A 27,545-nucleotide genomic window follows, 5' to 3' on the forward strand; every position below is an offset into this window, starting at 1 on the left:
TGTAATTTTTTTTCATTTGACAAAGAAATATGGATTTTTTTTGAGGATGTAAAAACCCCCAGTTTTTCACACAGCACAGAAATACATAACTTAGACCAGAGATGGAGTATGATATGACAAAATTCTATCCCCATATGCTGTGGGAAACCCTGTGGGTGGAGAAAGGCAGAAGGACAGGACAAGGCTGTGAACACTAAGGAGTGTTCAAATAACTGCTTCAAATAACTGCAGCTAAGAAGTGAAGTTCAGTGGTTATTAAGGTTGCCACAATAAAAATTATGTGCAGCCATCAAACTTACATGACACAATAAAAACATGTGGGATGAATCTGCATCTTTAGCTGTTTAAGTAGCCTAATTTAAGTTCTTCTTTGAAATAATATGCAGAAAATTTTGCTTTTAGGGAAACCTGGTACAATAGTTTTCCTACAGGAAGCATGAGTACTTAAAAAGTACTTATTTCCTAATGATTTGCTCTCTAGGTAAACAGTGCATGACTTCCTTTGCTGAAGCAGAGGACTAGATAGCAAAGAATTTCCTTCTATAGATGAGTCAAGCAACTTGGATTTTGTGTATTTAAAATTTGTTTTTTCAACTTAAGTACTACTGTTAAGAGTTATAAAGCAGAATGTAAAACAAAGCCACAATTTTAAGGATTTCTAACAAGTAATAAAACCATTAATCAGAAAATCGATATCAATCATCACCAGTTGATTTCCTTACACAGATTAGTTCTACTGCATTTAGAACTTTACACATACATTTTTTAGTGATAAAATGTTTAGGGGTTTGCTGGTGTTGAAGTTGTTGTAATGTTTAGCTACTTTTAATTTTTTAAAGGATGTTAATAGCATAACTATCTTTTAACATGGTTGAAAAAAGTTTGGCTTATATATATATATATAATGTATAATGAGTTATACCTATATCTTCCAAGTTTGTTTTGTTTTCCCTGCAATATTTTTTTGACCTTGATAATGAAAATGTTAATGATCAGGCAAGTGTTATTCACACAAAATAATTATGTCTAATGCAGAAAAATCTTTTCCCTTCATAGTGCTCGTGTCAAAAGTAGTCTCTTGTTTATCTTGCTGAATTAACAAGGAATGCCATTAGCAAAGTAGCATCAGAGATTTTATCTGCTTCAATTAATGAAGCTCATTGTTTAGAGTTGGACAGAAAACAGCCATTACATCTTATAAAAAATTGTGAAGTTTTGATATTAAGATGAAGCCAAGAACACTGAGTGCTGCTCACAAAGAGTCATTGACTGGTACTCCAAACACTAGATGGCCTTTTTGGTAGGACATTCAAACTTGAATGGAACTGAAATGGAAATCTTCAACACTTGAGAGCTGTTCTTCAGTGATCTTCAGGTGATTTTGAAATTGTGGTTAAGAATGTGGGATGGAAAAGGAAGAAAGGACTTGTTTGTACAAGACACAAAGGAAAGAAATGTTCCTAATTAAGATGTTAGCAAGATAGTAAATTAATTCCATCAAATCTATGCATAATGACATCCAAATCTAGTTTTCAACCATTAGTTTAAGTCTAAATTCTATACAAGTTTTTTCTAAAGTAAATCAGAAAACATGGCTATATCATCCTGAACCTCATTTATGGTCCACATATAGAAATTCATTTCATATAAAATAATTAATCAATTACTTGAATAGGCAATCAGAATGGAAACTTTTGGTTACTTTAAAAGTAGTGATAAAGGAGCACTAAAAGCTTAGGAACAGCTTTTGAGTTCAAGCAGAATGGGTATTTCAGTAAAAAATGTAGAGAACAAAGAGAAAATATGATTAAAGAATCCCCTAAGTTTTCAGTCTGCCTTGTTATTGAAGAAAAAAAGAATTAAACACATTGAAGAGACAGTTTAGGTCAATCTGGGTCATTCTTTGACTCTGGTGTATACCATTAAAAAAAAGTTTTTTTTCTGAGTGTGCCTATGTGGGTATATTCCAGGATGCCACCTCTTTTTCCAGAGAAGTCTTTCTACTTTTTGAAGCCCTGGTTTTCAAGTAATTTCAGCTATCCTTCAAATGTTAATGCCTCTGTCTCAGTCCTCACAGAAAAAAAAAAAAAAATATCCCAAAAGTACAATTTTCTTTGCTGACACATGTAATACCTCATTACAAACCTGGATAACATAGTTCTTTCCCATCCACACTATTTACAAGTTCACTTTACTCTGTCACCTGAAATTTGCATTCTCTCCCACTTCACAGATGTAGCCTCTGGAGTCAGAACTTTATGTAAATAAAATATTGTATGGAATTTTTTTAACTTCATCAGGCTGATCTTACTAATTTTTATTATTCACTTGACCAAAGGAAAATAAAAACCTAAGAACCTGGGCAGATTAAAAGCCCGTCAGGTGCAGTATCCTGTGTGTCTCTATCCTGTGGCCAAAGAAGGGAGTGCTGAGGAAGAACATGAGGATGAGCAGATATCACTGCCTCTGCAGAGTGCACTCACACCCCAACAGCTGCAGCTCAGGGACATTGTCTTGCATTTAATACCTGTTGATCTACTTCTCTTTCATAAGTGCATCAGAAATCTGAATCTATGCAAACTTCTAGGATCCTGCAGCAAAAGCTCACTTAGCTTAACTGTGCCTTGGGCACAGGAATTTAAAGGAATAACATAGGTCATATCCTGCCTCAATATTTTGAGAGAAAAAGGAAAGTTGGGTCTCTCCTTGTGAGTGGAATGGAAGTTATTAGGCAGCTCTGGGCTGGTTGAGTCAAACTAAAGACATAAAAAGAGACAGGGCTTGGACAGCTTAATCTTCCTTCCCTTCCTTCAGGGAACTGCTTCCAGCACACAAATATCAAGTACAAGGTAATGCTAGTGATAGGGTAAGGTAAAAAAATGGTATGAAGAGGAAAAGTATTCGCCAGAATTTTTTTTTTCAGGATGTGGGATTCTGTGTTGATCATGTTCCACTTCATCTTTACCCTACTTATAGCAGGATCTCTTCATGATGAACAGTAAGAGCAGGTACTACCTACAAGCCTAACTACACTAATCTATAAAATAATTTTCCTACTCTATTTGCTGTTTTATGATCCTGAGTAGAATTTATAATGGTTTCCTTCCTGAACTCTGTGAAACAAAACAAAACTTGTTATGCTTCCTGGCACAAATGGTAACATTAATATTTCATTATGCTTGTGGAAATGACACATTAACAAAAACTATACATAAGATGCTACAAGAACTCTGAAATAAAATTTGACTTTTACCCTCTTTGATTTTACTTTTTGAGGCTGTAGGCTCGGCATTTACAACAAGAGAAATTTTTGTGCATTTTTGTAAAGTAGCTCTCCTGAATGACTACTGAAACAAACCTGTAGAGAAAAATTGTGAGACAGATGAACTGCATTTTTGCAGTAGACTGTTAAAATCTGAAGTACAAAATAGATAGTTGAGTATTCTGGCAAAAAAAACCAAAAACCCAACATATTAAGATCAATCATAATAACCACTGAAAAATTATAACCTTTTACTTCACATCTGCCACCTAAAATAGGGAAAGAAAACCACATTTCAGGTTTCAAAGGACTTGAAAGCATTACAGAAACTCACATCAACAGCATCTCTCAAAGAAGAGCTCATATTTTCTTATTTCTTTTTGAGAGTCCCGACCCTTAAAGGCTTTTTCAGCTTTTACTGAAAGGTTAACTTCTCTCAGGCTGGTTTTTCTGAAGTGAAGGTATACTTAAAAGGAAATAATAGACAAGTGGTGGAGAAAAACTGCCTTTGGTGACTGATGATCTGTACTAACTGCATGGTTATTCATCACTCCTTTGCAGAGCAGCCAGCCTGAATAGAAGGTGTTTCATACATGGGCATTTTTGTTAAAGAGTTCTTGTAGTCTCTTGATAGTGTTCCATTTCTTGATGAACTTTTCCTAACTCCTACTAAACTGACATACTTTGTCACAGACATGTTTTATGAAAAATCCTTTCCTTAGGATTTTATCTCCTGAGAAGTGGAGAGGCCTCAGGAGCAAAATGTAAACAATGATTATCTGCTGCTGTGGAATGCAACAGGTGCATCTGTGATTTGTCTCATGTGGTTGTTTCTAATTAATGGCCAATCACAGTCAGCTGGCTCGGACTGTCTGGTCAGTCACAAGCCTTTGTTACCATTCCTTTTCTATTCTTAGCTAGCCTTCTGATGAAATCCTTTCTTCTATTCTTTTAGTACAGTTTTAATATAATATATATAATAAAATAATAAATCAAGCCTTCTGAAACATGGAGTCAGATCCTCATCTCTTCCCTCATCCTGGGACCCCTGCAAACACCATCTCAATACTTGGTTTTACACCAAGCTACATGAACAACTTGTATATATGTATGCATGTGTGTGTATATATATATATATACACACACATATATATATAATCTTTTTCTGCTTTTGCTAACACATGACTGCAGAGAAGTTCAAGTCCACCTGGAGAACAGAAACCTGGGCACAAATGGGAGTGAAATTCAAATCCTACTTATGTAACACAGACACAAGTACTGCCAGATCTTCCTCATACCAGTCCCCCAGGGTACTGCCTTTGGCTACTAAATATTTCAGTCCCTGTTCCTCAGTGCTCTTCATTAAGCACAATCCCTGACACACTATAAAGGCACACATCTTTAGATCAGTCAACCTGTCTTCTCATTTATATGGATTGCTCACAAAGTGAGAGCAGAGAGGAATGCCCTGGTGTTTATAGGGCCATGCCTTTGGCCTTGGGCATGACTTTGCTTCTGGGGAGATTTCCCTGCAGCAATTTAACAAGATATGCCAGTGGAAACACCACTGGCTCAGCATAGCTTTAGAGACACCAGCAAATTATGATGCTTGAAATAAAATATTAAACAAGGAGCAGCTGCCTACCCTTCAGGCCAGGGATAAAAGGCAGAGTTTGAAAAAGGTTCACAGACTTAATAATATTATTAGGAGCAACCATTTGTCCTCTATTTGCAGTCTTTAGCAGTCTGGACTGGGCTTCCATATTACACCTTATCAGAGTTAGATCACTAACTCAGTCCCCCAAACTCCAAAGAGCTGAGGAACTGGCTGTGTTTCTAGGCTTGACCATGATGCATCCTCTGCTCTTACCTAACACACTGCATAGATAAAGCTGGTCAAGAAGGATGCAGCATGGCTTTAATGGATGCTTTGATTTGTATGCCAAAGGAATACAGGAAGAAATTATATGTAAATGTGTGCTTAGGATATATACTTCCCCTTACAATGGAAAGCCCTCTGCAGCAGTTATGAAGAAACAAGGCACAAAAATATGTACAATTGACTCCCAGCACCTCTGGCTTCACCCTATTCCCACACACAAGTAACTGCACTTTGTTTGGCCAATAGGGTCTAGCACTTCCAATGTGTTACAAACTGGCAGATGCAGAAATTCAGAGCAAACTGACACCCTCCAGCAAAGCTTGGCTCACTAACAACCAGGTCACAGTATGTGTGTAACTACAGCACTTTGGGCAGGAATGACCTGTTAGCTTGCTGTACACAGCCTTCAGCATGCTCTTGGCTTCACATTTAGTCCAACTACTACAGCAACACATTTAAAACGCTATATACTTAATCTGCCTCTGCTATCACTCCTTAATCCTGCCATCCTAGGAAAATCCCTCAAAACCCACAATAATTGGCAAGCTTAAAATTCCTTAGGCCTTCACAGATGATCTCAGTACACAAAACTGAGAATCCTTGTGGACTCTACACTCTTCATGATATTAAGCTCTGGAAGCAGCCTTGCTGCAAATTCATTCTTCCTCATAAAATAACATTTCAAGATCTTGTCTGAACTTCACTAGCTTTTTGAAATCTCACTTTCCAGTCAGGATTCCACTTATGACAGATTTTCTAGGCATGTTACTGGGTATGAGAGCAAAGAAGTTAATATCTGCATCCTCATTCAGGATGTGGGACACAGGTACACAACCAGGCTGGAAAAGAGGACCAATCACTCACCATCAGCATTGCTGAGACTCTATTTTTCTTCCAGAATATTCCTTCCCCACCACCAGATAAAGCCAAGTCTAAAAGATGAAAAACAAACTGATAAGAACAAAGGAGTGGGTGTTTTTCAGCCAAAACCTCTCCATGAAGGTAATGGCATGGAGGAGAAATACATGCCACCAAAGGGAAATGGGAGCAGGTCATAGTACATGGCAGGATGGCTGGAGTATCTTGCCCTATTGCTCAGGGTGTGAATTACCCTGAGCTTGTGACTCCTAACTGCTTCAGAAAGGGAAATGCCAGCAGGAGTTTGTCACAGCATATGCCACAGCACATACAGCAGTTGAGACAGCCACCATATATAGAGTATCACCACACAATTCCAGAAAGCTTCAGCTCATAAAGAGTAACACCTCACCTCTTCAGAAGGCTTCAGGCATCTGCCCTTGTCCTTCAACCCAGCCTTTTATCCCCTCCTGTTGCTGCCCTGCACCTGTGTGCCCTCTGTTCCCTTTGGTGGTTGGTCAGTGCCATGTGTCTCGTTACCTTCAATGCTGCTCACCTGCTTCTCACAGCTGTGACCACTTGGGGATGAGGCTCAGCCACAGCCCCACTCCCAATCACCACAAACTATGCCTACAGGAGGAGGCATCATGTCTTGACAGCTTTGCAAAGCTGAAAGCAAGATTCTGCTCCAGCTGAGGGTCTCCAGGCTGTGTAGGAGACAGCATCCTGTAATGCATGAAGCATTACATACACTCAGAAGGGTTTAAGTGTGTTTTGGCACAAATGGTGGTGAAATAGTGCCCCTGCAGGATGCTAGTCCCTCCCAAGTCATCATGGACAGGAGCTGCCTGTTCCAAGGGGTCCATGTACCACAGAGTGCTTTGATAAGAGTCTGACATATGCAGTGCCATTTAAGCTTTAAACTATTCTCTGCACTTGTGTCAAGGATGAGATCAACTCTCCTGAATACCATTGCCCCAAATAGCAAAATGCACTTCCAAAAAGGCTTATTAGAACTTCACACAATGGCATTATTATTTCTCTCTCTCTGTTTTAAATACCTCCTCATGCATTTCACTGTCACACTTGCATTTCTCATCACCATACTACATTCATGATTCACAGTCATCCAGGCACCAACTGGTGCACAGAGTTATTTCCAACTTCTCTGTTATTTTCAACCACAGAACATAGAGCTTGAAGCAGAGGCATTATTAGAGTTAGATATTAGCTCACAATACTTTGATTTTCTCCCCCATTTCTCTTACTCCTCAAAGTCATCTGGTAAATGCAGGTTGAAATGTGATGTAATTAGCGTATTAATTAGGCTTCAGTTCTCCACTTCAGTTAAATTACCAACCTAAGAATCAACTACCAATTTTCAGTGCATTTTACAATCTAGCTCAACCCTCTAATATATGCATCTTTCAGAGAGCAAGGCTGATTTTTCAAAGTCAGCTATCTGGAATGTCTGGTTATCACTTTTCAGATGGGAGCCAGCTCTTTTGCATCAATAAGTACAGGCAGTACCTAGACAAAAATAATAGTGGAAGGAAATAGATACAGAGATGTACTGCCTTATGAGCTCTTTGAATATGTACAAGCTGCTTTGTGTAATAATTAGTAATTACAGTACACATTTCTTACGGTATACCCATAGAACAGGTTCTGCTGAATTTCTTGAGAGACAAAACAGAAGAATCATAACATTAAAAATTACTTTACTGCATTTGCATTGATATGTAGCTTATTCAAAACCTGAAGATCCAGAAATACCATAAATACTTTCAGCCAAGGAAGTAGAGAAAACATCCAGCTCCTGCCACGCCTTTAAAGAAGTCTTCTACTCTCAGCAAAGCATGCAAGACAAATACAGGAAATCATCTGTGAACTGAAATCCCAGTTTAAAACTAATTCACAATTATCTTCTCTTCCATCCTGTAATGAACAGTATTAACAACTTGACATCATCATGGAAATGCCTGCTTTATAAGAAATAGTGTCTATGAATATTCAAGACAGATCTAATGCTTATGACACAAATGGACACACTAAATAAGATATATATATATATATATATAAAGATAATAATTCTGCATATAAACATCTGCAGTGTGTTTGGATTTCAGAGAGAAAAGAGCAGCACAGATTTTTTTTTGTCCAGTAGGGACCCCTGGTGTTTAAGGCAGCTACAACAAGAATCAACATCCCTAGCAGAAAATGAATTTATTGCTGTGGAGTCAGCTGCCTTTGTGCATCCACATCTATTGCATCTTCCTCTTTGAGATCAAGGAACAATACCTAGCTGTGTTATTAAGTTTAATTACGAGTGTCTTGCAGATTTGTCTTAGTCTTTCAAAAGCTTACACAGCACACCCCATACTCATACGGGCCAGAAGCTGGAACAAAGCACCTGGTTATTCTAAGGGGAGGATGCTGGGGCTTGTCTGCAAGCAGATTTTGCTAAGGCCTTGCAAATTTCCTGATATGAGACTGAATCACCCCAAACTGGGCCAAGAGACACTTCTGAGACAAAGTCCAAAAAATTGGTATTTGTTCTATTCAGTGCACTGGGTGGTGGAGATCACTGCTCCTAACAGTGCACACCTGGGCACACAGCAAATCACAATATATGGCTACATTCATAGTTTTCCTTAGAAAAGGGTTTTCTAAAAAAAACTAGTCTTAATTACAATATTTCTTAATTACAAATACACTACAAGCATTTCTTGGTCTATCAGCTTTTGCTACACTATGTTGTAAATGCCTTAAAATTAATAACCTAAAATTACCCCTTGTGGGTCTTACTACAATGCATCTTTCATAGTTCTATTTCTCCAAAGTGTCTAGTCTTATTTATAAGGCCACTCTTCAAAACCTGTTTTTAGTTCTATTTCTCTCTTAACAATGTCTGTCCTATTCTATGGCATTTCTAAGTCAGCATTCCTTATCTCAAGGTTTGCATAAAGATGCACACTATGTGAGCTTTCTGTTAGCTTTTGAGAATTTTCTATAAATCCATTTTCCACAGTTATGAAAATTATTTCCTAAAACCCATCACTATCATTAGCGTATGCGAGGCACAGTGCATGCCGATGGTGGCACTGAGGAAGGCTCTGTGTCTTCCTCGGGGGTTTCCTGGGGAAGGCTGGATGTCTTCATCACCGTGCCCTTTTCACCTTTCTCCTCTAGGCATGTGCAGTCTGTTGTTAGCTGTTCTATTGATTTCCTCACTGGAAAAACTTGCTTGAAACTCGTTTGCAAAGTTTTGGCAAGGTTTGTCCTTCGTTTTTTGCGAGTTTCGTTCTCTATTTCTTGCCAAGTCTCATCTAGCTTCTACATTGGTTACAATGCTTCTTGTTCTTGCCCAAGTATGCCTAGGCATGGTGCTTTTAACCCTCTCAAGGCTCTCTGCATTCTTGCAAGATACCCTAAGAGCCTTGTCTTTCACAGAGGCAGCTACAGGGAGCCAATACAGCTTGAAAACAGCCATGAAATTTTATGTAATTGCCGGCCTGGGCCACAGACCTAAAGCTCTCCATCGCTTCCTTTGTGGTCAACTCCATCAAAATAACTGATAAGGCCTTAACAAAGAACAAATTAATCAACTTCTGCATCATTATTGTTTTAAGGTAACTGCTATGAAGCACAGTCCACTTGTAGCCATGGGGAACAGACTCAAAGACCTCCCTATACCTCTGAATAAGATCTCTTTATTACCAGAAATCAACTCCTCTTTACACCCTTAATTTCCACCAGACACAACCCAAACCAAACAGAGGCCTAAGAGAACTTAAGAGAAAGAGGGCACACATTGGCTGGCTCAGCTGCAGTGCTGCTGTCCACACATCCTACCACCCCATCAGCTGCAGGTAGTGTGTGGGGTATTCTGCCTTTTTTAGATTACCTCGATTTTATATCTCATTCCTGTTAGAAAACTGCCTCTGGCATTCCCAGAAATAACTCAAGCTCTTGCAGTTCCTAACAGCATTCTCTGCTTCTTGAACTGCCAAGGCATTTGTAGACCTCTTTACATGGCTGCCTTTGGTCTGTGCTGCGTTCTGGGGGACTATCAGGAGGATCTTCTCAGAGTCATCAGATCCCTCCAGCATAAGTTTGAGGAATAATGTAAGAGGAGAAGTATTGTAGTAGTATCTCCTTATTCTATAAGCCAGCACAGAGCATTGTTAGCAAACTGAAAAGCATTTCTGGTAGAATTTAAGTTAACAGTATCTCACTTCACAAAAAAATGTTTCACGTGCTTACAGAGGCTTCCATTGTCTGAAGGGACCTACAAGGAAGAGGGATTCTTCTTCGGGAACCTCAGTGATAGGACAAGAACAGGTTCAAAATGAAAGGATGGAAATAGATATCTGGAAGAAATTATTTATTGTGGGGGTGGCAAGGCACTGGAACAGATTGCCCAGAGATGCTGTGGACTCCCCATCTCCGGAAGAGTTGGAAGCCAATGCAGTGCTTGGAACAACCTGGTCGAATGCAAGGTGTCCATGCACATATCAGGGGACTTGGAATGAGATGGTCTTTAAGGTCCCTTCCAACCCAAACCAGGCTGTGATTCTCTGACTGTGTACCAGCTGTGGAACATTGCAAAAGGTACACTACAGAGAATACAAGAAAACATGGGCATTAAGTCGTTTGGGAATAAAGGGGGAAGCAGCTTCACCTTGTCTCCCTTTTCTTCATTTTACCTTTCTGGAAAAAAATAAACCAGAAAAAAAATATATTTAATATTTCCCATTTAGGTTTTTCCAATGTTTCCCACACTTGCCGACAAGCAGGTCCCTCTTAGAGCCAGACAGACGCTGCTGCACGGCCTGCAAAGACGCCTTTTCTATTTAAAGGCTCCTTCAGTTACGCCAGGACGGCCCGGGGGGGCCGGGGCACCCGAGGCACCGCGGTACCGCCCCCGGGGCCGCGTCACGGGCGGCCGGCGCTGCACGGCACGGCACGGCACGGCGCGGCACGGCACGGCACGGCACGGCACGGCACGGCGCTGCGCTGCCGGCAGTCGCGCCATGCACTCCCTCGCCCAGGAGATCCGCAGCTTCTCCAGGGCCAACCTGCGCAAGCAGCGCACCCGCGTCACCACGCTGACCGGCCGCAGGATCGTCGAGACGTGGCGCGGCGCCTGCCTGCACATGGAGGAGGAGGAGGAGGCGGCGCCCGGCGGCGGCTTCGTGCAGGACCTGAGCGCTGACCTGCAGGTCGGAGTGGTGAAGCCCTGGCTGCTGCTGGGTGAGTGCGCTGGGAGAGGGGGGTGCGCTGCTCCAGCTCGGCGCACACACGGGCACGCTCTTGTCTCTCTCCGCAGGGTCGCAGGATGCTGCTCACGACCTGGAGACGATGAGGAAGCACAAGGTAGCGTTTCGTGGGCGTCTCGCATCGTGCGCGCTGCGCGTTTCTCCTGTACATTAAAAATTCTGGAATATCCTCTGGCGAACCTCAGGAAAAATGTATTCCACTTGTATTTTCAAGAGGCTGCTCCGTTTGCAGGTGGATGGGTTTCTGTTGGCTTCACGAGAAGCTGAGATGCTTTCAGAGCATCCCAGAATCTTCCAAGGCACTTCTGGAGATTCTCTAGTGCAAACGCCCTGCCAAGGCAGGGTCACCCCGAGCACGTGGCACAGGGACGTGTCCAGGTGGCTTTGGAATGTCTCCAGACAGGGAGACCCTGTGACCTTCCTGGGCACCTGTTCCAGTGCTTGGCCACCCTCAATCTAAAGAAGTCCTTGCTCATGCTGAGGTGGAACTTCTTACATTTTGGTTCATGGCAATTGCTCGTCATCCTGTTGCTAGGTACCACTGAAAAGAATCTTGCTTCCCTGCAAGAGTGAGGATTGTTTAGAGCTGTTTAATGGAACAGATTCCTACACTGCCAGAGATAATTCATTTCAGACATTAAGCAGCACCATTCCCCCTTGCCTTATGTGGACTGATGAAACTAGAAAAACAAAGCAGCTTCTCTAAGTCTGTCCCACATTTTTGTCTTTTTACTCTTCTCTGTTGCAGTAATGGGCTGATAAGGCCTTTGGACAGTGGTGGCTGTGCAGGACAGGGCTTGCACCAGGTTGGCATCTGGTGCCATGTAAATGTCATTTTACTGTAACCTTAAATAATCCACAACCTGGTTATAGCCTGGACAGAGCAGAGATGGCAGGAGGCCAGAGGTGGTGTCGCCTGCCAAGAACAGGTGTGGTTTACTCTGAATCCTCCTGCTTCAGCAAATGTTTCTGCTCACTAACTAGAAGGAATGTTAAGATGATGGGTTAGAGCAGGCTTGAAATTTGGGTAATTGCTGGGTGGTCTGTGCTTTCATTCCTACTGCTTTCTCTTCTTTTCCAACCATGTGATGAAAACTCCCTTTTCTGTTGAAAATCCATTTTTTAGTCTGTGTTTGAGCACTGATCTTTTCATTTCCTCTCAGAAAAACCCTGAGATTTATCACAGTATGTATTAGCACACTTCAAAACTTTGCTTGGAGAAAAGCATACCATAGATAACATATGTATGTAAAACTAAACATTGCATCAGTATAAGGTAGAGTCTGTGTATGCCTAAAGATTAATGCACTTTTGTTACTGCTTGTTTTGCTTGCTATCTTCAGAAAATGCCTTTTTCTTTTTTTTTCTTTTATTTTTTTTTACTTAGGTCACTCACGTTCTAAATGTGGCATATGGAGTCCAAAATGCCTTCCTTGATGACTTTATATACAAGACCATTTCCATTCTGGACCTCCCAGAAACTGATATTACCTCCTATTTCCCTGAATGTTTTGAGTTTATTGAGAAAGCCAGGATCCAGGTATGGTCTATTAAAAATTTATGTTAGCAGTTATCCTGTGTAGATTATTTATAACACTACGTAAGAACTAAAGCAGATTCTTTTGTTAAAAGAAAATATGGTGCCAAATGAATAGTTTTAAAGTATTTTTAAATTTTTAAATGTCTTTCTAAGTTTTAGATAGAAATTCCAAGTAATTTCTAAGCATTCCTAGAAGCATAGCACTGCTGTTAATCTTCATTCCCTCCAGCACTGCTTTTTCAGAATGACAGTCTTGCATTTCAGAGAAATGCATCTTGAAAACAGTTGGACCAAGGCTTAATTTGAGATGACCCAACTAACTGCATCCTAAATCCAAGTCACTATCCTTAACAGAAGGAAATGAAGAAAATTTATTTCTCCTTTGGGGATGTTGTTTTGGATTAGAAACCAGCCTGGATTAGAAGCAAGAAACAGAGCTTTTACAATTCTGTGTGGTTTATCATCAGCTGTTCACCATCCTTGTGCTTTTCATTATAGAATCCTTGAAGGGTTTGGGGTGGAAGGGACCTTAAAGATTATCTAGCCCCCAACCCCTGCCATGGGCAGGGACACCTCCCACTAGACCAGGTTGCTCCAAGAAGATGCTGTGAATCCACATACATACCAAGAATATCAGAATGTGTTAACAGTCTTGGAGCCAAAAGTGACTTAACTGCTCACAGAATCCTGAAAGGATGTGACGTAGAAAAAAACCTGAAAAACCCTTCTGGGGCTGCTTGCAGAGTTATCTGTAGCCCAACTCAGAGCTGTTCAATTCAGGCTTAGTGTGCAATTTACAACAACCATTGTTTTGGTATCTAAACTCTAACTCAACAACCAAACATTATTGGGTGCTATTTTTCCATATCTGTCAGGTTCATTGTATATGTAGATTGGGATAAAAGATGATCTTGCCCCAGTTTTCTTTGTGTCTCAGTGTTCTTTCCTTCTCTCATTTATAATTTACAAGCTATGTGATAACGTATTATCACTAAATGACCTTTTCAAGGTTTCTAATTACAGTTTCCAGTTCATTTCTAAATGAGAGTTGCCATTCACAACTGCACAATTTTGCTTTCTGCCTCTGGTGTTTGTATCTCAGTTACTGTTTTGTAGGTAAGGAGTTTACAGGAAAACTTTTACAACAACATTAGTAGTTTTCTGATGGAAGAGGTGGATGAAAGAGAAGGTAATTGGTGGAATAGTTCTCCAAGATCAATTCAAAAAGCACATGATAGTGGTATACAGAGAGAGATCTCGAGGTGGTTTAAATTACTTCATTTACTTTGACAATATAGTGTCAAAAGAGCTTCTGATAAATTATGCCATGAAGTGTTCTTCTGCTTAAGTAACCACAGAGACACTCCTGCTTCATCTCCTAAAATGGGGGAGGAAGAGATGTTCACTGGTGAGAGAACATGATATATGGGGAATTATTTCTAGAACATGGTTAAGTCCATGAAGGAAGTATGAGAGCATGTGAGTTTGAGGATGCAAGTGAAGGCTGCACTGTTCATTGCCAGCTGGCTACTTGTAACAGGATTCACTTTTCTAAAACTGTAATGGCTCAAGTCTCTAGACACCATGGCACAAATTCTGATACTGATCAGAGCTCAGCTTTTCTTCTAGGCTCCAACTTGGCAGGCAGGTTTTCCATGACATGTTCAGTGACCCATGTCAGTCATAATACTGTGAATGAGGGATACTTTTGTTATATCTTTAATATCTGATGATAAAACTTCTGAAATCTTGTGTTTCCAAAGAGAAAATCTTTGCTTATTCATGAACATCACTCCTTATTGCTCCCCCTGTCTTTCCTAAGGAAAAAGCCTCAGTTCACTGCAAAGTAAAATGGATATAAAAGGAATTTCATTAGCCTTCAACTGCACTAAAATCTTTATTCTTCTTTTAAATTTCTTCCCTTGATGAGGCTTTTTGCCCTCTGTGTAGAACCACTGTATAATCACCTTTTCTGCTGGTGGAAGGTGATTTTGTTTCTCTCTCCATAAAAATTTTCAAAAAACCCAACTTGGTCTTGAATCTTGCATGATTCTTGCAAGTCCACAGACCATTTCAGAGTATCAGCATCAGAGCAAGTTCTAGGTAAATAGAGATGAATTTCATGTTTGCCATCTGTTCCTCACTTTTATTCTGTATTTACAGCTAATACAAAATTAGTTAACAATGACATGCCTAATTCATTTTTGTATGAACTGTAAACAATGTACTTCAGCAAGGAAAGATAAACATTCTCAGGATTAAAGTTAGTTTCATATTATGGCCCAGATTCATTCATGTTCAGTAATTTTCAGGATTAGTGAGTATCACTAAAGAATTTTTGGCAGTGTAAAACAAACCAGTTACTTAAAAAGATGCATCAGACTTAAATGTGAAAGAGGAAAGTAAAGAATAAACTGTACAAAGGAAAAGAAAAAAAATGAAGAGAGCAATTTCCAGCAGGCAGTGCACAGGAGATGTGATTTCCATTGCAAGGAAGGCTGTTACTGTTATTTGCTGTGCTGGGATGCAGGAGCTTAGACTCTGTTCCTAGCTCTGTCATAATGTTGTGTCTCATTCTTCTAGTCTCAGCTTGGAATTTCTCCAACAAGGATAATAATAATATTCCATTTCATACATTTTTTTTCTTGTTATTTAAACTGAAAGATTTTTGGAGCAGAAACCATTTTCTGGTCTGTGTGTCTGTTAAAATACCAGATAATTGTAGCTCCCAAATCTGTAACCTAAACTATCAAGTTCCTGGAAAGGAACCCTGGTGCTTAAAAGACCTTTTTGTCTCTGGATAAAATTCCCATTAAGTAACTTGTATCTGTTAAGGGTAGACAGAACAGGCTGTTTAAAACTAGAATAATTCTGTTGAGCTTCAAGTATCTGAGCACATCATGCCATGTTTGAGTATTGTCATTCAGAATATGGAAGTGCTGAGGGTTTGGAGGTTTCTTTTTGTGTGAAAAAGGGGCTTTTTCAGGTCATAGTGTAACACACAAACAAGACAACATCACAAAGCTTGGGCCTTGCAAACATTGCTTGAGACATGCTAGATTGTCTAGTAGTCTTTGTGTTAATTTGAGCTTGTTATTTCTTAACAAAATCTAAAAAGAACCATTCCAGTGTCTCAAAGGTTGTGAGGGAAATGTTTAAGAAGGATAAAACCCATTAATTTTATATATAATTCAGGATCAGCCTGAATTCAAACCTCAGAAAAAGCATTTGTGAATTTACGGGAGGTTGGATTTTGCACCCTAGTTCCCAGTTAAGGGGCCTGAGTTGTACCAGTGGTGTGGTGGGAAGGTCTGTTGCAAATCATACAATGTCTTTTCTAATTTTTCTGTTCTTGTGCATGATCCCTGTTGCCCAGCATCTTCCCTGCAGAGTGCACAAGGAACATGCAACTGGGACTACAAGATGTTCTAAAATCTGCCTCTGTGCCCAACTCTTTGCTGCTATGTTTTTAACCTTTAACAAGATACTGTCAAGTTCCTTTCCACATTGCAAATAAAATCTATTTCAAAACTGGCACTCAATTAGATCAGATACTTCAGCATCCCAGGTGTCTATCTGTGATTTGGTTTTTACATTAACAGGCTGCTGTAAGGCCTCAGGAAGAAACACAGAGGATGTGGTTTAGTACTGTGGTATGAATGAAGCTTGACGAATTTGGTAATAATAAAGCACTTTTGGGTAGAAAAATACTTAATTTCATGCTTATATCATGAATACTTAATTTAATTCTTATATCATCCATTGTTTGAACTTACTTATATGTGTAAATATTTGCTTTGAGCTCAGCAAGGAGCTTACAGTAAGTCTTTTGTACAGTAAGAATTTTGTGTAAAGTTTCTTCCACTTGTAATCTACCTAATGAATATCCTTATGTTAATAACTTACATTTCATTTCTTTCTTGGAGGATGGTGTGGTGCTGGTTCACTGTAATGCAGGAGTCTCCCGTGCAGCAGCTGTAGTCATTGGTTTTCTCATGAATTCAGAAAGACTGAGCTTTGCCAGAGCCTTTTCCTTGGTGAAAAATGCGAGGCCTGCAGCTTGTCCAAACCCTGGCTTCATGGAGCAGCTCCACAAGTACCAAGAACAGATTTTAAAGGCAAATGGAAGCATAAACAATCATGACTGATCCAAAGAGAGAAGGGAAATGATGTGTTTTGACTATACAGGAAGAGATATTGGATGTATTTTAATGTCATTTTGAAATCCCCTTTCACATGTGCATTTTCAAATCTTTATATATTTTTTTCTTACCCTCCTTTGACTCTGTTTTTTCCAACATGTCATCAAAAGGCCAAATGGTGTTGTACTGACTTCAGAGAAGTTTTGCCTACAACAAGAGCACTAATAAAAAGACACAGCCCAGTTTTCCTTGAAATATTAGAAAACAATAGAATGACGGTTTGCTTACTGAACCATCAGAAAATGCAGGTAATAGAGAAAGGAAGTAAAATAACTGAGGTAAGTTGCTTTCTTTCCAAATCTGTGCATTCCTACTTAGTTGCAAAAACAAGATAATAAAATGTTCATATAATGAAGTACCCTGATATTGGATTTTAAAATTATATTGCAACTATAGATGATATTACTGAATTTTGTGGGCCAGCCAGCCATTATTCTTTTTTAATTAAAACTATGGTCTTTTGAGGATGCTCAAATGCATAGGGTGCTTTAATGCTTTGTGTATTTCTATTGTTTCTCATCTAGTAGTGATTTGAAGTGCACTAACATGATGAGTCCAGGCTTGGACCTAGCAGGGGTTTTTTTCCTGTACATCCTTTCAGTAGAGATACAAAAAATGTTAATAATGATTTGTCTCTGCTCATGCTACTGGCTTTTCTTACATCTGGTGCTGTCCCCTCACTCCATTCCATACCATATGTAAAGAACAGATCATAGGATGTGTAATTTTGTCTTCCTGAGAGATCTCAGGCTGAAATTACTGTCTTAATAAGCTTTTAAAAATATTGACAAGATTTTAATAGTATTTTGTGGCCTTCACGCCAGCTCTTAATGATTTGATATATTAATATGCAACAAAATAAAGAGATCACTGTGTTTGGATAAATTGTGTGCTAAAGTGATTTTAAATGTTTGGTTTCAAGATCGGTGTTCTGTCCTGATACCAGTAGTTTAACTGTAAGACATTGGTGTGTTTGAACCAAGACCTCTCTTGTTCTCAGCGTGAATTGCTCAAGAGCAGGAATTTGTAGGAGCAGTTGTAGTGACAGGACAAGGGGGAATGGATTCAAAGAGAGGGAGTAGGTTGAGATTGGATTATTTACCCTGAGGGTGGGCAGGTCCTGGCACAGGCTGCCCAGAGAAGCTGTGGCCGCCCCATCCCTGGAAGTGCCCAAGGCCAGGTTGGACGGGGCTCACCGGGATAGTGGAAGGTGTTTCTGCCCATGGCAGCGGGTGGAGCTGGATGAGCTTTATAAGATCCCTTCCAAGCCAAGCCATTTCACGATTCTATGCTAAACGTTAATGCGGGGATCAGGCAGCCATCGCTGTCCGTGGTCACCGACCCCCGTATCGGCGGGGGAGCAGCTCACTGCCTTGTCCCGGCGGCCGCCGGCAGCCTGGCACTGACTGACACCCTTTCCCTGGGGAAGGCAGGGTGGGGAGGCCGCTCCGAGTTCCCAGCCCGCGGGAGCAGCCCAGGACCAGCCCTTGGTAACAGCGCCCGCGGTTCCCTCAGCTCCGTTCGCAGCCCGCCCGTCCCTGAGGGACCGTTTGCCAGGCAGCCCTGAGGGGAGCGGCCGGCACAACCCTATGCCAGGCCCCGACACCCTCACCCCATGACGGGGCTCCGCCCGCCCCGCTTTGTCCCACCATCTCATGGGCTGGGTCGGAAGTGACGGCGGCAGGAAGCTCCGTCCGGTTTGAAAGCGCCCGGCGGAGCCACCACCGCCGCCTCTTTCCCGCCCTCCGGGCCGACATGGCCGCCTTCGCCATGGAGCTGCCGCCCGCAGGTGAACTGGGCCCGCGGCTCCGGCTCTGCCGGGCGCCCTTCGGGGGCTGCGCTGCCCGGGCCGGCCGGGGGCGCCCCGCGGGTTCCCGCGCCGCTGTGAGGGCTGTGGGGCCGGGACCGAGGGGCCGGGACCGAGCCCCTGCGCTGGGCGGGGGTTGGATGCTGCTGAGCCGGGGTGGGACACGGCGCCGGGAAGGGGCGGTTCGCGAAAGGGGAGCGGGTTAGATCGATCGGCCGCCACTTGAAATTGCGTAAAATGCAACATTGTGATAAACTCGGCTTACTTGTAAAATGAATGATTAAACCGGCTTTGGTCTCATCGATACAAGTAAATATCTCAGAGGCGGTGGGGCCACGCTCTTTTCGGTGATGCCCAGCGACAGAGAGGGGAATTATCGCCGTAAATCAAAACAAGTTCTGTCTCAGCGTGAGGAGGATCTTCTTGTAGCCGAGCACTGGAACAGGCTACCCAGGGAGGCTGTGGAGCCTCCAGAATATTCCAAACTCACCTGGAGACGTTTCTGTGTACCTGCTCTGGGTGACCCTGCCTTGGCACAGGGTTTGGGGTAGATGGTCTCCAGAGGTCCCTTCCAAGCCTAACAGTTCCGGGATTCTGTGATCTAAATCACTTCCTGTATCTTGTGTTATGTTTCTTTCATAGAGCCCACAATGGAAAAAGCTGCCTTGTCTTTCTCTTTCACTTTTCTTTATCGTATTTTAAAATTCTGTTTTCAGGAGCTGAACCAATGACTCTTGGCTCCCCAACATCTCCAAAACAAGGAACTAGTGCTCAATTCCTCCCTGGGTTTTTGATGGGTGACTTACCTGCACCAGTGACTCCGCAGCCACGTGCTTTATACGGCCCTTCAGTCGGTGTCATGGAAACAAGGTCTCCCCTACTTGCAGGTCAGAATTTGTTCAATGTTGGAAAATTGTCCTGAAAGCAAAAAATTGGTTTGTCTCATTGTTCTGCATGACTGCTGCAGACTTGAATCCTTATAGTTTTAGATCTTTCTATAAGCAAACTCCACTGATTGAGTAAGTGGTGAACTCAGTGTATTCAATTATAATAAATGTTGTAAATGTGACAGTTTTGGTATCAGGAAAAGTTTGTTTTACAGGGAAGGCAATAAACCTCTCCTAATACAGAACCAATTTATATGACTCATTACAAGTCAATTGCACATAAAAACAGAGATACCTGCTGGCAAACTAAATGCTGCTTGTGCAAACTTCTGATTTCTTTGCAGAATTTTTTCTATTTCTTTGAATTCTAAAAGGAAACTTACAGGTTATCAAACTTACAAAAACTGGGGGGAGAAAAACTGAAAATAAACTTCTTAATTAGTATCTAGTGATTGTTGCTAAACTCTTGATGTCTGCTGTCATTGGACTGGAGAAGTGTCTTTTCCTAGCTGTAGATGCTCATTTCTCTCCAGCCACCTTATTAATCAGACTAGGAGAAGTTCTTACCCATGTTAGTATTGTACATCTGTTTTCTTCTCTGAGGAGAATGAGTGAGTAGTTGACATGCCAAGGGTGAACTTGGCTTTTGTACTAAATCAGTTGGCATAATTTAACATCTGATGGTGTTAATATTTTGAAGTCATTTTGAAGGAAAAATTGAGGATTAAAGTACTGCAAGAATTTTTCTTAATAAAACATTCTCTTCTTTGAATGTCAGGCTGGATTGGACTCAATGATCTTTCCCTTACAAGGTCCCTTTCAACTTAAAATGTTCCATAATGGAGGTTTGTTGGTCTTCTGCTTCTTGAGCTTGTCTGCCTGCCCTTACACATGTGGGAACAAACCTCCTATGGAAATATTTATGAAATTGAAAGTAATCATGTGAATTTCACCAAATGGGTTTTTAAAGGGTTTTCTATAGCCTCAGAGTATCAATTTTAGGAAAAGATGACCAGTAAGATACTAACACAAACTTCCCAAAGGAAGTGATCAAGTACATCACTTAAAAAACTGCAAACCTTGATGGGAGAGTGCTTTACATAATGCACATTATTCCATGTAACAGTAGCAGTTCTTGTATGTGTTAAACAGTTCAGAGTAGAGCCTTAAAGCTCAGAATTTAGGATTGGAAAAGCTTGGTTTCCAAACATTTTGCAAATGAAAACTTGATGCAAACTATTTTTTTTCCCCTGGGGTAAATCCACACAAAGAGTTAAGATACATTAAGTTCTTTCAAGAAGTTTAATTCTCTGTTCTACTGGAAGTCCTAAAGTTTACAAAATGGAAGGGCAGCTGGTTTAACTTCATCCTGTCTATATGCAAGCTAGTCCTTGCTCTCAAGAACTTAAAATTTTTATTTAATATGAAATTAGATGAGAAGCCAAGGAATTTGGACAGTGGGAATGTGACAGTAATGTGCAATGTCTCTGTACATTTTGGTATGGTTCAATTTTTATAAATCTCATCTCAATTGTTATACATTTTGCTTTTGCATCTGTACTATAGGCAGGTTAGTCTCTGAAACAATTAAAATAGATTTCTAGCCTGGCTTAAAATTGAAAGATACAGCCATGCTCAGGACTTCAGAGAAAGAACATGTAAACAGGGAATATAATGGGTTAATAAGAGGTCTGAAAGTTCTAAATAAGACTTCTGTATTATAAACATTCAAACCTGAACAGTTTGGTAGGACAGATGGCTCTGCAAACCTCCAGTGAAACAATCAAATCTCAACAACAATGAACAGGAGGGCATGGCTGAATGTATTACTGAAGTTTCAACAACAAGTAGCACCAAAGCAAAATTACAAGTTTTCTCATGCTCTTCTCTTGTTCCTTTGAATTGCAGGAGGGTCTCCCCCACAACCAGTAGTCCCTTCACATAAGGATAAAGGTGGTGCTCCACCAGTTAGAAGCATATATGATGAGTTATCTAGTCCTGGCTTTGGATCACCACCTCTGACCTTAAGAAGAACAGTAAGTGTCTTCAGCACTGGCCTGTTCTTTGCAGAAGATGTGAGGCAGCTTACTGCCTCAGTGAATTCTCAAACTTAGCTGTATAAACTGCTGTAGAAGAATGAGTTTTGAGCCTAGAGAGCATGCTCTTGTTTAGAACAGGTTGTTTGGTGTACCTGTTCAAACAAGAACTGTGGTCATGAAGCAGTTTGCTGTTATCACCAATTCTCAGTTGCGCAGGAAGTGAAAAATGCAAGTGATCCTCTGTTATGTTCTCAAATTCAGCTTTGTTTATCAGCTTTTCACTTTCTCTCAGAAGGACCCTTGCACAACCTGAAAGGAGGTTGTAGCAAGGTAGAGGCTGGTCTCTTCCCCTGGTAACAAGCAATAGGACAAGAGAAAATGGCCTCAAGTTGCACCAGAAGAAGTTTAGATTGGATATCAAGAAACATTTCTTCACTGAAAGGGTGGTCAAGCATTGGAACAGGCCACCTAGGGAAGTGTTAGAATTGCCATCTTTGAAAGTGTTCAAAAATGTGTGGAAGTGGCACTTGGGGACAAGTGCCCCCAAGGGGTTTAGTGGTCAAGATGGCAGTGTTAGGTTAACAGTTGGACTCTGTTATCTTAGAGATATTTTCCAACCTTAATAATTCCAGGTTTTTGTGATTACCTCTTAGAAGGCAATAGAGGCACTTATGGAAACAGAAGGAATTTTTTTTCTGAATAAAACATCTAATCAAACAGTTGGGGTTAATTTTGAAGGAGAAACACTGAACTTTCTGTGAGCTAAATTTTATAATAATCTCTGCTGCTTAACTAACTAATGAAGCATTACTAGGTCCTTTTTCACTGAACTCTTCTGATGCAAGGAGAACACTTTAAACTGAAGGAGCAGTCTTTGTATTGAGTGTTGCCTTCTGAAAAGTTTATTCTGATAGCTGAGGTTCTCTGTGAAGGACAGAATCCTATAGTGTCTTAAAGGACTGGATATTAAATTTCAAAAAATGTTGAGCAGCTATCAGAACCTATGTTGCTAGGTCTACAAGTACTCCAGGCTGTTTGATCTTTTATCTAAGAAATGCCATAATTCAGGCTAAAAGTAGACTAAAATTGTTCTGAGTGTTGAAATCCTATGTTAAAAAGAAAACAACTGCTACCATCTAAAACTCAAAGTATACTTTCCTTCTATGCACTAAATAGCAGGAAAGTAAGTCTGGTACTAGTCTCCCTAGAAGGGAAGGTTATGTTCCCATGATTTCTGAACCCTTTAGGCAGTGAAAGGGCTGGTAAAATTAGGATACTAATATCCTTCCCATCGGGATGCACATGAATGTGTGAATTATTGCAGTGCAGCAGTAGTGACATGAACTATTTTAAGAATGTTTCTGATTATTGATACTTGAAGCTACTTTGTTTCACAAAGCATATGTCAAATGTGCTGTCAATTAACTTTTCTTTAATAGCTCTTGGTAAGCTTTTTGTTAAAAATACATGCAAATATCTGTTCTCTAAAAAGTTAGGAATAACTTAAGGCAAATAATTAATATTATTACCTGAATGTTTAAATCACTTGATCTGAGCAGTTTACCTATAAGAATAATTTGTTACTTTCTGTATATTAATGCAGGCCAGCTTTACTTTATCACATAGCCCATCCACTGGAATTCTGCCATCAACTCCAGGAGCAGGTAGATGTCCTGTCAAAATTTCTATTCTCTTTTCTTACTGCTTTCTTTAATACAGAAAAATCATCACTGTTCAAGCTACATCAGTTCCTTGCTAGTTTATGAAGAGGTGGTGTATTTGTTAGCTTTTCAAAAGGTGTGTGGGTATGAGTAGGAAATAATTATTCACTCTGAGAGTGAGTTTCAAGCAGCTTTTCTTGTTGCCTGTTCCAAATGTGGTGCTGAACTGAGCACAGAGGTGGTTGTAATTGAGTGAAGAAGCTGAGATTGATGGATTGCCTTCCATCTTCACAAGGTTTGATATCTTGTGTATGAGCTGGTGGCTTCTTGCTAAGCCTAATTCTGTTGGCCTGTTCCTATTTGGCAACTGTATTAAGCTATTGGTGTTTTGAAGTCTAAGAGAACACTAGGTTGCTAGTCATAAAAACTTGCTAGTGTGTTTGCAGATGTGAAGTTATGATTGACTTACTTGTTCTGTCTGTGAGTAAATCCCCATCAAACTCTTCCATTTACAAGTGAAATGCTTGACACTGAATTTATTCTTTTCCAATAAACCTCTGTCTTGCAAAAGAAATTTGTTCAGCAATACCATTTCAATTTAACAGCTTCAAGCATGTTCAGCCCTGCAAGCATTGGGCAGCCTAAGAAGACTACTCTATCTCCTGCTCAGCTGGACCCTTTTTATACTCAAGGTGATTCCCTTACTTCAGAAGATCAACTTGATGACACATGGGTAACTGTATTTGGGTAAGTTGATTTCCAAAGTATCAGAAAAACCTGGGTGAAGTCTTTAGAGCATATGAGAAAAATCCTTGGGCATTGATGTTGTCTGGCATTGGTATGTACTGCAATTACAGCTATGGTTAAAGCAAGCAAACACATACATTTCAGTGAGGCATCTTAAATTGAGCTACACATTATTTTTGTCTAGTTAGAAAGGCATCATTCTGCTGTTGGGGTGTGTGCTGAAGTGCCTAGAAGGTGGTATTTTATATCAGGTCACTGCTGCTGATATTACAGTGCTCTCTTCGCATTTCTGTGAAGGCTTCATAGGCTTGTATCTCAACACCTGAATTCTTGAACCACTCAATTTTTTGAGTACTTTTTTCTGTCTTCCAGATTTCCTCAAGCATCAGCTTCCTATATTCTACTACAGTTTGCTCAGTATGGAAACATATTAAAGCATGTGGTATGTCTTAGTTTGCCACTTGAATCAGAAACATTGTGAATGAAGCATTTAAAAAACTACATTTCACAATTTTCACCTAATCTCATTCAGATGTCCAACGTAGGAAACTGGATGCATATTCGATATCAGTCTAAGCTTCAAGCCCGGAAAGCCTTAAGCAAAGATGGAAAAATTTTTGGTGAATCTATCATGATTGGTGTCAAGCCTTGTATAGATAAAGTAAGTTAATAGTTGCTTTTAGTTCAAAGGCACTCTGCTTTTGGCCTTACTTTTTATTTTCCCTGATGTGTTTAATTTTTTTTTCTTTTGGAATTGCAAATTGTAGGTAGTTCATCTATATAGATATAGTCTGTTTTACACATTTACATAAGTTTTTTCTTAAATACTTGTCCACATTTCCTGCTGAGAAAGACCATTATGAGCAATCTCTCTGTTCCTTGGAAGTTACAATGCACACAATTACATTACTGTATGAGACAAGGAAGTGAAACCATAATATTAAACACAATTGAGATAAGTTTTCTGACTGGAATTTAGGGCCTGCAGTAGATACCTAATGGCAGGTTAAGACTGTGGCTGCTCCTAATTGTACCTCTCTATTTTTTATGTGACTATGTGCTTCTGGCTCTTGAATTGATCTTAGTACTTTGGATTGAAAATTTGTGAGCAAGGAAATTGCAATCCTGTTCTCCTACCTGCCCCTACAAAAACATGATCACTCACTTGTAAGCAGTAGTTGGGGGTAGACATGGCTGTCTTGTAGTCTTAATATTAACATGAGTTATTAGTGTCTAGGTATTGGCAATATCTTGACCTTTAATACTTGCAGCCCTTTGCACTGAGTACTGTACATTAGCTTATGAAAATAACAGTCATTCCTCAGTCATTCTCCACAGATTTTTTTTTGGTCTCCTTTAAGGATATATGATACTAAAAAGTGAAGGGATCCAAATATGTTTTATCAAAAAAATCCAAATAGTAGATAATTTTAGATGATAAAGGTTGCAATACTGCTTTTCAGTATTTGTTCACATTATATTAACCCTCTATTTAAGAGTCTGATGGAAAACTATGAAAGAAGCTCTACAATTTTCACTCCACCTACAAAATATGCTGGCACACCAACACAACCTGCAAATAACAGTGCAAGGATTTCTACCATGAGACCTCTGGCAACAGCATATAAGGCTTCCACTAGTGACTATCAGGTATTTTAAGTGAAACAGAAACATTTGTTTTTGTGTTGTCTCCCCTTACCTCGATGAGCCTTTGCTGACATTAACTTCAATGTGACCTTTACCCTTTGCTGTCAGTTCTTTAATGACGTGGTTCCAGTACAAGCTCAGTCTGTTCAGTCTCTAAAATAATAATTAAAAAATACTTAATTAATGACTTGACACTTTGCCAGGGATTAAGGGCTTGTTTTGAACATTCAAACATATTTTGTCAAAATATAGTAGCACTTAGGAAAAGAAGAAATAAATGCTTAGTGTAAAAACTATTAACTACATGTTGACTGATGCTCTCTATTTTCTCTTTTTGTTTTTCTCCCTGCCTTCTAGGTGGTTTCTGACAGACAAACTCCTAGGAAAGATGAAAGTATTGTATCCAAAGCAATGGAATATGTTTTTGGCTGGTAATATACAAGAGGAAGTAACACACTAAGCTGGTCAGGGTTTGAACTATGCTACTGGCATTTGTAGTTAGTTGTATAACTACTGGTGGCAGTATTTTACCTTACACAGCACCTGGTATGCCTTCAGTTTGTTCAGAAGACATGTAGCTTGCACTTTAAATGATGGCAGTGGACACATGGTTTTACAAATTGAGTAAGTGTAAATAAAAGTGCTTTACCCCTGTTTGTTCTCTGATGGCATCATTGTGAAAATATTCTGTCTCATTAAGAAAAGCTGTCTGAGCCCAGCAGCCTGTCAGTTCCCTGAGGGAGATGTGGGCAGGACTGGAATACATCATTTTCTTCAGCCTCTACTCAATGACTGTGCCTTTGGTTGTGTTTAAAGCCAAAGGGGGAGCTGCTGTCTCCAGTGAAACAAAACTCCTTCCTCAGCTGAAAAGTTTTCTAGCAGTGCTGGGAGGCCAGGCTGCTCTCCCCCAACTCCCTGTTGCCAACAGCAGAAGGTTTGTGTGTGCTCTTCCCTTAAGGTAGCTGAGGGCAGCTTCTGTCTGTGCAAGCTGTGGTGGCTTTGAGATGGATGCAGAGGACCTCAAGGAAGTCCAGAAGAGGCCAGCAAGGACCAGGAAGTGGTCCAAGGACTGGAGCATTTCACTGATATTCTGGGAGAACTGGGACTGTTCAGCCTGAACAAGGCTCCAGGGAGCCCTTAGAGCCCTTTTCAGTGCCTAAAGGGGCTCCAAGAGAGCTGGAAAGGAACTTTGGGCAAGAGCCTGGAGGGACAGAGGGAATGGCTTCCCACTTGCACAGGGTGGCTTTAGATGGGATAGTGGGAAAGTCCTGTTCCTATTTCTTTGAGCTACAAAATCTAATCAGCTGATATATCCACATTAGATCCAAATCCAGAGGAGGGAAGGTAAAGATGGATTAGTCCATTAGTCTAATGGAAGGTGTCCCTGCCCATAGCCAGGCAACTGGAACTACAGGATCTTTAAAATACTTCCCAACACAAACTGCTGGGGGATTCTGTGATTCTCAAAGCTGGGAGAAAAACTACAATTGTACTCAAGTTCTCAACTGCTGAGCAAACTTCACAGCATCCAAGGAGTTTTAGGACTCCAGCTTAGCCTTATATAGTCACCATACCAACTTACCAGTCTCAAATTCAGCATCTTTGTTGTCACTGCAGACTCTGGAATTGGTGCAAGTTCCTTATGCCAACATCAGGTAGCCCAAAGGCAGCAGAACAGGCACCAGCAGAGCCAGAGGAGCTCTATCTTGCTGGAGAAAACCACACATTTAA

General features: G+C 40.5%; 2 protein-coding genes and 1 long non-coding RNA gene across 3 annotated transcripts; 2 read left to right on the forward strand and 1 right to left on the reverse strand.

The window, feature by feature from the left end:
- Nucleotides 1–10,971: 10,971 nt before the first annotated feature.
- DUSP19 (dual specificity phosphatase 19) lies at nucleotides 10,972–17,905 on the forward strand. The gene is made up of 4 exons (XM_058028385.1): nucleotides 10,972–11,258; nucleotides 11,335–11,381; nucleotides 12,672–12,824; nucleotides 16,751–17,905. The coding sequence occupies exons 1-4, from the start codon at nucleotides 11,039–11,041 to the stop codon at nucleotides 16,970–16,972; spliced, it is 642 nt and encodes a 213-aa protein (XP_057884368.1). The 5' UTR covers nucleotides 10,972–11,038; the 3' UTR covers nucleotides 16,973–17,905.
- An 833-nt stretch (nucleotides 17,906–18,738) lies between these two features.
- Nucleotides 18,739–26,468, forward strand: NUP35 (nucleoporin 35). Its single transcript, XM_058027857.1, has 9 exons — nucleotides 18,739–18,815; nucleotides 19,550–19,720; nucleotides 21,629–21,756; nucleotides 23,363–23,423; nucleotides 24,026–24,167; nucleotides 24,540–24,609; nucleotides 24,700–24,828; nucleotides 25,665–25,817; nucleotides 26,172–26,468. Exons 1-9 carry the CDS (start codon nucleotides 18,782–18,784, stop codon nucleotides 26,247–26,249), a joined length of 966 nt encoding a protein of 321 aa, XP_057883840.1. The 5' UTR covers nucleotides 18,739–18,781; the 3' UTR covers nucleotides 26,250–26,468.
- Nucleotides 19,668–27,528, reverse strand: LOC131085530 (uncharacterized). The gene is made up of 3 exons (XR_009114659.1): nucleotides 27,397–27,528; nucleotides 25,867–25,967; nucleotides 19,668–19,751 (listed from the first exon to the last, which is right to left on the reverse strand). It is a non-coding gene; the product is annotated as an uncharacterized LOC131085530 (long non-coding RNA).
- Between the last annotated feature and the right edge of the window lie 17 nt (nucleotides 27,529–27,545).

Source organism: Melospiza georgiana, chromosome 7 (assembly GCF_028018845.1).
Source record: "Melospiza georgiana isolate bMelGeo1 chromosome 7, bMelGeo1.pri, whole genome shotgun sequence".
Taxonomy (NCBI): Eukaryota; Metazoa; Chordata; class Aves; order Passeriformes; family Passerellidae; genus Melospiza; species Melospiza georgiana.